The 10,474-nt window shown below is 44.7% G+C and overlaps 2 protein-coding genes across 2 annotated transcripts in view; one reads left to right on the top strand and one right to left on the bottom strand.

Annotated features, from left to right (window-relative positions):
* Positions 1-502: 502 nt before the first annotated feature.
* LOC310993069 (SH2 domain-containing protein 1A-like) lies at positions 503-3,256 on the top strand. Its single transcript, XM_083981335.1, has 3 exons — positions 503-901; positions 1,226-1,289; positions 2,966-3,256. Exons 1-3 carry the CDS (start codon positions 765-767, stop codon positions 3,236-3,238), a joined length of 474 nt encoding a protein of 157 aa, XP_083837461.1. The 5' UTR covers positions 503-764; the 3' UTR covers positions 3,239-3,256.
* A 2,038-nt stretch (positions 3,257-5,294) lies between these two features.
* tenm1 (teneurin transmembrane protein 1) overlaps positions 5,295-10,474 on the bottom strand; it is a gene marked incomplete at its 5' end in the record, with an annotated part of 154,584 nt that continues 149,404 nt past the window's right edge. Inside the window, 4 exons of the mRNA XM_083980804.1 lie at positions 5,295-6,326; positions 7,718-7,860; positions 8,568-9,274; positions 9,748-10,049. Of these exons, the coding sequence (XP_083836930.1) occupies positions 5,571-6,326; positions 7,718-7,860; positions 8,568-9,274; positions 9,748-10,049 (1,908 nt within the window). The 3' untranslated portion in view covers positions 5,295-5,570. The remainder of the gene's footprint in view (positions 6,327-7,717; positions 7,861-8,567; positions 9,275-9,747; positions 10,050-10,474) is intronic.

The following is a 10,474-nucleotide window of genomic DNA, read 5'->3' as shown; positions in this document are numbered from 1 at the left end:
ATTTTTACTTTATGTAGGGATTTGAATGCACAGCTAACTTATGATAAAAAGTATTTTACATTACTGTATTTGCTTACTGTGTAGATAAAGGATCTGAATATTTCCACCACTGAGTTCTGCACATCACTATTCATGGAAATCATGGTGAAAACAGACAGCATAAGCAAAGTTCTCTTAATAAGAAAACAAAGCAGGGCCTCCAGATAATTGAGCTGGAAACAGTGTAAGTCACTGCATATGCACAATATACGTTTTTCTGTTTGAAAGGATTGTATTGCTTTTTTTTATCCTTCTCTTGTGCTTTCTATTGTTGTGGAAATATTCAGTTAGAATCTTTGAAGTTATTTCCTGTTTAAAAAATACGATCATTTCCTGAGAGATACACAAACCCACATTTTACCAACGCGTGTGTGCGTACGCGCATGTGTGTGTGTGTGTGTGTTTTCAGAGCAAGAGGAAGAGTGCGAGCATCAAGGCATAAAGGTTGGAGGTTAGGCAGAGCTGCTATCAGTCTCGGTAAGAAAGTGGAAAATCAGAGAGCTCAGGATCCCAAACAGACATTTGACACAGCAAGGAGCAAATATCAAATGAGAGGCTTGACAGCTGCCTTACCTGTGGTGTTCCCAGTCTACAGCATTATGCAGTGACGACCAAAAGGCTTGCCTGAAGTGAAAAGTTGAAGACAAGAAAGAGAGAGAGGATACTTGGCACCTGGGAGCACAGCTGTAAAAGAGAAAAAAAAACTGATCTGGGGAGAAGGAGAGATGGAAAACCTGCCCGTCTACCACGGACCCATCGGCAAGGAAGAAGGGGAGAGGCGGCTGGCCCAGGACGGCCGGGATGGGTGCTACCTAGTCCGCAACAGTGACTCTGTACCAGGCGTCTACTGCCTGTGTGTGCTGTGAGTATAAACAGAGATTGTGCAATAGCTCTCTTTGTGCTGCTTGTTTAGTCCATTACTGAAACCTCAGCAATCACATCAACACATAATCCTATTTTCTACTGTTGTAGACAGTATTGATCTCCTCACATTTAAGAAAATAGAAGGACAAAGGGATAAACAAACCAACTGAGTGTTAAGTGAAACCAAAAAATATGGCGTCTTATTTTTTGTAAGTGTGAGTATCACAGATGAATAGAGAATTATTGGTGCCAGTATTGGCAGATGTTTATATCACTGATCTAGAAGATTCAGTTAAAGATGTTTCTGTATGTGTGTGTGCAGGTACAATGGATACGTCTACACATACAGACTCCAAAAGGATGAGGCAGGCTCGTGGGCTGCAGATGTAAGACATTTTTTATCTTATTTATTGCTTTGGAGTCTGCATGGTCTGTTAACACCTTTCAAGCTCCCAGAGAAATGCAACAAGCTGTACACCTGCCTCACACCGTTCAGAGGTCATTAGTTCAAGAGGTTGTTTTGGGGACAGTTTAATTCAGCAAGCTGTGATTTTGAGACAAACATTTAATTGTATTTCATTTATGTTTTTGGCATGGGGAGGATGCTTTTCTTCTCCTTTAGCAATAACAGCCTCTAAGTTAGCCACCCCCACCCATCTACACACAACAACCACCCACAAACCTAAACTCAAATTCTCACCACAGCATCAGCATATCCCCAGAAGATGGGAAATGTGGAATTGCATTTGACAGCATTTCTGATGGGATATGTAATTGAGCGCTGAGGATTGGCAAACACCCAGAGATGTGAATGTATAGAGACATCTGAAGGCTGTGTTCCTCTCTGACAACTAAGCTCCACGCTGTTGTAACTACATTTTACCCTTGCTCATTTTCACTGACAGCATCAAGCGAACAGATGGGGGGGGGGGTAGAACTTGAATTACAGGAATTTCACTACAAGCTCGATAACAGTTTACATTATTCATGTGCAATATCAGTCACTTTAATGAAATATTCTTGGGAACAGAGGTAACACTTGTGGCCAGAGACAGAAAAATCCAAAGTGCTTTGCTGGGGAAGTGCTCTCTGCGTTTGATTAAATCACTTTAAAATGCATTTAAACAAGATTTTCACCATTTCTTACAGCATGATTGAAGGAGGAGAATGAAAACATGTAATGCTTTTTAAAAAGTCCTTACTTGGCAAAATTAGAATACTCTGAGAGCCTTAAAACTTTGTAGTTTAGAGAGATTAAATATTAAACTGACAGCTTTGGGCAAAGTAGAAAATTTATGTGTGCTTTCAATTAGAAATAACGAAAAACGCCCTGAAAGATCTTTGATAAAGTTTAAGTTGGATTTCACTAAAGCCAAGTGAAAACCGTCAGATAAGAGACGAAAAATCTTTTTTGCAGACAGGAGATGAATTCTAAACATCATATTTTATTTTCGTTTATGCTACAGATCATTTCTAAAAAAAAAAAAAAAAAAAAAAAAGAGCTCTTTGTGCTATTTCAGTTGGATTCCGTCACAAGTAAAGCTGTACGGATAATGGGATACTTTAGCATCTTTAAGATGTCACACATAAATCCTAAAATAAATGCTTTTTGTTGACTAACAATATATATATATATATATATATATATATGTAAAAGCCCACAGGAGTGAATGCTTTCAGAGGCAAGAGCATCCTAATTTTTCTGAGTTTAGCTTTTAAACCCTTTGGGCATATTATCCAGGTGCAGCAACTACAGATCAGATTTATTTTGCATGATCTCACTGATTAATATGTGTCCAGTTATTGTTGCTCAGCTCTTCCTTGATCAGTGGTCAGATATACATAAAAAAGTAATTGGCCTGGGCTCCAACCCTCTGCACAGCTCTTTTGTCTCTGCTTTTAGCACATCTGATGTCTTCTGTAAAGGTGAATCTGCAAGAGCTCATTTCAAGCCGACCCTGTCCCGGCCTCTTCATTTCCCCTGTGGGCTTTGATGTTGAGATGGAGATGATGGAGACGCTGAATTCCCTTCTCCTCTCTCCCCCTTCTTCTTGTGTTTCAGACCTCTCCTGGTGTGCAGAAACGATATTTCCGCCAAATCAGGAACTTGATAGCAGCTTTCCAGAAGCCTGATCAAGGAATTGCCATGCCTCTGCTCTACCCTGTCACCGCTCAGAGACGGGCACAGACACACACAGAGGCACAGACGCCCAGTAATAGCCTGTCGCCGACACACAGCAGCCCAAACCCGTACCTCCACATGCAGCAACCACCACGTGCTGCACAGGGACAGAAAAACAGAAACAAGAAGGAGGTGCGGAAAGCTTTCAGTTAAGCGTAAACCCTTATCTAACCCGTGACCCAATTATAAACACAAATACTGTGCCATGATGTGTACTGCTGCACTTTGCTGGCTGTAGGTGAGGTAAATGTCTTTTTTTCCCCAATTAAGCAGCTCCTGTTTGTTACATCCGAGTCATTTAGGCTCTGCAGTGGCTCAGATCTCAGTATCCCTGCAATCTCTTTTTCTTGCTGCACTTGCGACACAGAGAGGGGCTCATAACTTTCAGGGATGTGATGTAAAATATTCAACTTCTCCAACATTAATATCCATTACTGCATACGCAAGTTGACAACAAATATTGTGCTCTGTTTTCTTAATGCAATTCAGTTGTGTGAATGGCTAAGATAATAAATGATATTGGCTGAAATAAACTCTTTTAAATGAGGTCATGCATACACAGCCATACACACCCGAGCCTCTGTCTGACACATAATGTCGAACAAAAATTCAATTTGACATATTGAAGTGCTGATTTCCATGGAGAGAGTGCTGACTGCTTGAAAGGGAGGGGGCGGGGGGTGGGGGGTGGGAGGTGGGGTCTGTCATTCATCTGATTGACATTACTGGCTCCTCATAAAAAAATGAGGGATAGAGAAAGAGTAGGAGAAAGAGAGAAGGAGAGATCGAGCATCCATTCAGCGTGTGCGATTCTTCAGTGCAGTCGTCTCCTAGCAACCGGTCCCTCCATCTTTTCGCCGCCGAGATGAGGTTGGACAGTATCTAGCGGAGCATATGGTTTAGAAGGGAAGGTGCATCGCAGCTGATCAGCAGAGTGCTGCTCAGGAACGTATATCACCTGCTCGCAGTCAGAACATATGCATTGTGCGGCTCTGTCATCCGCAGCCCAGGAGAGGAACACAAACAATTAATGGTGGGCAGATGGTGGAGTGACGGTGGGAGGGAGGCGAGCGGGGGATAGGCAGACGGACGGGGAGGTGGATTAGTGGTAGCTAGATTAAAAAAATGTAAAAAAAGGAAAAGACAAACAAACAAACTTCTTTACTTTCTTTTTTTGAAACTTTTTTTTTGGTGGGGAGAGGCTTGGAAGTGGTTCACATGTAGTCTGATTGGCATTTCCTAATGAGAGTAGACAAGCTGTAGAGAACAGCACAGCCAACTCCAGGTCCTGCCCCTTCTGCACTCACCACCCACTCGCTGAGCCTCAGCTGTCACATTTCTTTTTCCTTTCCTCTGTGCCTTTTTTTCTCTCTCTTTCTCTCTCTCTCTTCTGCTTCTTCTTCTGTCAGACGCAGGTTTCTCATGCATATCTCAGTTTGAGCCATAATGATGGGTGATAATGACAGCACAAGATTTGAAAGTTACAAACTTCTAGAAACAAGAACAAAGAGCACACAACAAATGTGTAGAGGGAAGGCGCCGAGACAGAGGAGAAGCTTGAGAGAGAGAGAGAGAGAGAGAGAGCAGACACAGAGACACAGATAATAAGGAGCAATGCCTATGAAATCCCAGGGAGCAATCTGGTAATTCACACATAATAACTTTAATCAGCATTGTAACCCAATAAAGTCAGAATCTTCAGCGAGAATATTTACTATAGCCATGTATAATTCTTTGCAAAAATGTAACTGTTTTTCTATTGATTAACAATACTGACACTTACTTATGAACAACAGAATTTCCAGTTGAGCACTTTTTTTTTCAGTGTGAAAGCACTGGCTATGTACATTCTTGATTTTAGTATACACACTCATACAAACTACTGTTGGAGCACACCAGAGGTGGAAAACCCCATGGGGTTTCCTTCTCTAAAGGGGAGTGTCAGAGTCGACAAGGCCTCTCTTACACAATATGTAAACGATAGTATTTCCGAGGTAAACCATGTAGGAACTCAAATGGCAACCGGAGAGCTCTTGATTTGAGTCATGAAGAGGATTATTCACTGGCAAATCCTAAAGTCTTCATCTCTACAGTTCAGTGAGTTTGAACAGTTTCCAAATGATGAACAGTGTTGAAACAGCAAATGACAGACAGACAGTCAGTCAGTCGGTCAGTCTGTGAGTCAGTCGGTCGGTCGGTCAGTCCCAGGCCAGTTGGGATACAAAAAGCGAAGCCACAGCCAAACCACACTGCTTGTGCCACTGTTAGAAATTGGAGAAACTGGACGATAATAATAAAATACCATCATTTTGTCACAATTAAAGGCATTTGGAAATCATTTTTTCCCCCAATCTCTCTTCTTGTTCTTCTTTGTTGTCGTCTTCTTCTTCTTTTTTTTGATACAGTATAGAAACAGTAGAACAAATCAGAGTAGAGTAGAAACAGGCAGTCTTTGGTGGGGTGGGGGGCTGCTCACGTGTCTCTGTTACCTGCCCCCCACCTCGCTCAGTGTCATAAAGTGGATGTTGGAGGGGCAGTCGGACAGCTCCGGCTGCTGCTCTATAGGCAGGGAGTAGTAGCCGTCGTAACCCTGAACCCGTCCTCCGGTCAGCAGCTGCTGCTTCTCCGCCTCGCTCCACGCCCTGCTCCCTGCGTCCCCTAAATCCACCCTTTTCCTCTCCTTCTCCCACGCCCCCTCCACCGCTCTCTTCCTCGCCTCCTCCCTCACCCGTGCCCTCTCCTCCTCCTCGTTTCCGCCGTAGCGCACGCACAGGCACAACGCCCCCTGCTGGAGAGTGATATCGGCGAATCGTCGAGTCCTGCCGTTCACAGTGGCGCTCATCTGAGACACGCTCACGTTCACACCGCTCTCCAGGACGCGGCCCCCGACTCCCAACCCCAGGGCGAGGTCTTCTTCGATTGGCCGGGACTGGAGGAAGTGGTGGGTGTCGCAGCCGTGCACGGTGAAGCTCAGCCCGCTCAGGTGGACGGCCCCGTTCAGAATGGCTGCCACGCGACGGCTGTCCTCGCTGGCTACGCCGATGACTTCGGCACTGACCCGGCCATGGGAGACGGCAAATCGGATGCTAGGGCCGAGAAGAGAGGGTCTGGAACCGAAGGGGGGCGGGCGTGTCGGTCTGTGGCAGGTGGACCCGACAGGCTCTGAGACCAGCGGTAACCTTTCCAGAGAAATGAAGCTCCTCAGCTGTCTCCGCAGCTCACACTGGATCCCCAAAACCACCTGGAAAAATACAGAAATGCTGGTTCACAAAAGGTATTACAGAGTTTTAAAGAGATGTTGAAGGGTGTAAACGACTATCTAATACAACTAAACTTGTCATAACAGAAAAACTACAGTTTTCACTAATCACATTTTAAAGAATGCTCTGTTCTGTGAAGCGATGTGCACAGACACATGGTCTCGAAATTTAAATGCGGCACCTTCACATGTCACCTTAATTTACGTAAGAAACACCTGTGTATGTCTTGTCTAAATCGCAGCTGTGAAAATTGTGACACAATTAATTGCATTAAAGGTGATAGCTACAAGTTTAATTCCTCCTGGCCAGTAGGTGTAGAACCCACGCACTGCCTGCTCTCGCTCCAACCTTCCGTTTTACTGGTTGCCAGTTACAGCAGTAGCTAAAGTTCTAATGCTGTTGCCACAGAGATCATTCCATGCCGACGTTGCCAATGTAACCAGATGTAAATATTTATATATTTCGGACCCGCCAAAATTTATTAAACAATTAGGTACATACTATTTTTTTTTAATTCAGTAAAAGTAATGATTTTATTCTGCACCCCTATAGACATTCTGTGGATGCATTTTTTTTTTTTAAATGAATCCTTTTGATGAAAAAGTTGTAGCTATAACCTTTAAATGTGCTACAGTGCAAGTTTGCTGCCACAGCAACAGAGAAGCAACTGTTCTAGAAAATCAGGCTAACAAAGACAATGAATATGTGATATAAAAACATTCAAACCCGTTGCTCAATAGGATTTTTTATTTGCCCAAACTGCTATTTTCAAAAGATTGGTTTCATTGAAGACTTTCAAATTACATTTTTAATCTACCTCCAGCTTTCTGACATACAGTCATATCATGCCCCCCCCCCCCCCCCCCCCCCCCCCCCCCCCCCCCACACACACACACACACACACATAACACACTCCTCCCACTGTGGCACAAGGGGTTACCCTGAAGTGTGAGCTCAACAGTCAAGAAGGGTGTGATATGAGATTAGTCAGTTAGCGTGTGTATTTGTATGATGTGAACACCACCCAAGTTTTAAATGAATCATCAAAAATATTTATTATAATTATTCTGCTACGGGGCGGTGCGTGGCGCAGTGGGTAGAGCGGCCGCCCCATGTAGAGGCTACAGTCCTCGCCGCAGGCGTCCCCGGTTCGAATCCCGCGTCGGGCAGACCTTTCCTGCGTGTCATTCCCCCTCTCTCTGCCTCCCCATTTCCTGTCTATCTCTACTGTCATCACTATCAAATAAAGGCAAAAAGCTGAAAAATATACTTAAAAAAAAAATTATAATAATAATAATTCTGCTATAAGAGGAACTAAACTATCACAAGATAAGAAGGACGGAGTGGTTCCTGGAAGTGGTGGAAAGCTCACCTTGCTGGAGTCCCAGTCCTGGGTCTTGGTTTGGGTCTTCATCAGTTCATATGTTTGTTCCATTCTGGCCACCTCCGGCTTTGGGAAGCCTGGAACAACATTATGAAGCTGGAAACCAAACAGCTGCAGCCAGCTACCGATGTCTGGAAAGAGACAAACACACATACATACAGACAGAGAGAAAATTGCACAGTGGGAGAGAGTTAGAATATAATGTGTATACTGTGAAGCAAACAAAAAGTCATAAGGCCAGAGAAACAACACCTTGTACGGGAAATCACACAATATTTGAACGTAATGCGCGACTGAGATGGGTCGGCTGGTGTTTTTCTCACAAACACATTCTGTCTGTAATAAACAATACTGCTGGAGGAAAACGTGACAGGCCAAATGAATGTTCCATTAACCAGAAGGACGTACGCCCCCGGCAACATCCTATATTCATCCTCCTACTCTCCTATTCCATCTCTTTCCCTTGCTTGAGTTTCTATTTTGTCTCTCGGGGAAACAGTATGTTCTTGACAGACAGAGGGAACAAAACATAACAGCCTGTGTTAAAAAACAAGATGATCACAGGCATGGCTGTCCTTTCTGTTGCCAGTATTTTCTGTCTGTCACATCTTTTCTCTGTAACACAGCTCACCTGTGGTTAACTGTGGGCCCCGTTCACTCGCTCTTTATGGCAGATGTCTCTGGTGTAGGTGTGTTTGTGTGGGAGTAGGTGCCGCTGAGAGAAATATCAGCCTCTGTCTGTGTGAGCGCTGCAGTGTGGCAGCTTTCCTGCGTCAGTCAGTGATTGGGTTTGGACAGCCAAAGACTGTGTGTGAGCATACTGATGTGTTAAACTCACCTGTAGTAAACTGTGTCACCTCCTCCACCGTCCCAACTGGGCAGTTGTTTTTGAAAGCGTACAGGTTAAACGGCTTCGGTTCCTTTCCCAGCTCGCCCCACAGTTCATGATTTGGTGAGGTCCATCGGCCGGCCAGAGTGTCGTAATCCCGCCTGCCTAAATGTACCAGTCGTGTTAAAGGGTCGTACAAGCCTCCATGGAAACCGATGACCAGCTGGAAGTCAGGGTTGGTGTCCTGATACACCTCTCCATAGGGGGTGTAGAGGATCTCTTTGACCAACCGGCCCTTGCTGGAGAATACCGCCCTCGGACTCCCGGCGCTGTCGCAGGCTACGTAGTACTCCTCTCCGCTGCTCAGCTCCATGGCAATGAGGTGGCCCTGGAGGTCGTAATACAGCGAGGTGATCAAATTGCTGCTGTGGTTGTACAAGTGGCTGACTCTAGTGGGATGTGACAGGTCAGCATAAAAGAACTGCAGCTGCTCGCCCTGGCTGGTCTTGGTGGCCACGCGGCGACCCAGCCCGTCATAGCGGTACCAGACGGTGCGCTCAGTCACGCGGTTCAAGACGCGGGTCAGCAGGCCGTTGGAGTTATAGTCAAAGAGGTCGTTCGCTCGCTGCCTGAGAAAGCCATCGTCATCGACGCTGTACTGTAGCTCGCCAAGGTGCGTGATGCGGTCTCTTTGGTCGTAACGCAGCGGCGTCAGCCTGGAATCAGACCAAACAGACGTGTAACAGTGTTGTGTACTTAATTCTGTATCTAACATCAATGGGCCCAACATGTTTCCATCAATAACGCTGATGTGCTCATTGTGTGTTAGCATGATATATTTTGATGGAAGAAATATCGAAACTGATGGGAAAATCATTGTTAAAAAGCATTTAATCTTAACCAAAGTATTGAACAGAATAAAATATGGACCTGATAATACTAATTAATTTGATCCTGGGGGGAGCATGAATGACCAGATTAAATTCAAAAGCAGCTCTAATCATCCATGAATAGTCTGACCTTCTGGTGGTGTTAGATATTAAATCTCACTCACTAAAGCTCAGTGGGGTTGGGTGGCTGGGAACCATGAATGTAGGGCCTATATACAAAACTTCACGACAATCCAAAAGCATGCATGTTTTGCCACACGACCTGCTGTAAAATGTAGTGCTAGTTGATGCTAACTCACCTAGCGCTGGTCCCATGGCTGAGCAGGTTGATGTTCCCGTTGAGGTCGTAGCTATAGCGCCACTGTGGTCGCTCATTTACCGAGGCGCTCTGGAGTTGGCTGTCTGCATCGTACTCATAAGTATAGCGGGTGACGTTGCTGTCCACGCCCACCCTGATGTCACAGGTGGTGGTGCGGCCTGCTGAGTCGTACTGGATTGTCATCCAGTAGGCGATGGATTTAAGGATTTCGTACTGGACCTCTACCACCTGGCCATAGGAGTTAAATACCTTGGTGTGCTTCATCAGATGGGTGGTGATCACCTAGAACACATACAACACGTGTTGGCTATGTATGCATTTAAAAACACACACGCTCACACACCTAAAACAGGCTGAAGTGCTTCATGCAGCATTATATCTGGATGTTTTCAGGTGGTATTTATTGATTTTTCTTTGGCCACTAGGGAGCAACAAAACAAGCCTGGCTATAAAACCAACACCTTATAAAGTTGCTTTACACATCCAGCGGACAGGAGCCAACATTTCATTGGGAGTCCTTGTTTTTGGCCACTCAACAAATAATTCTGTAGCAAATTTAATTTTAGCTCTGTTAGGGTCTCCACCAATTTCTGAGTGGAACATAACGCTATGGTGCTAATGACTGCTAAATACTTAAAATGCCTATGGTAACAAACTTTGTTGGTCTGCTGTTGAACAAATAGCGTGCAATGTTTTCATCTGACCAC

This window comes from Trachurus trachurus (assembly GCF_905171665.1).
Source record: "Trachurus trachurus genome assembly, chromosome: 10".
NCBI classification, from domain to species: domain Eukaryota; kingdom Metazoa; phylum Chordata; class Actinopteri; order Carangiformes; family Carangidae; genus Trachurus; species Trachurus trachurus.
This window is presented reverse-complemented; position numbering and strand designations above follow the sequence as displayed.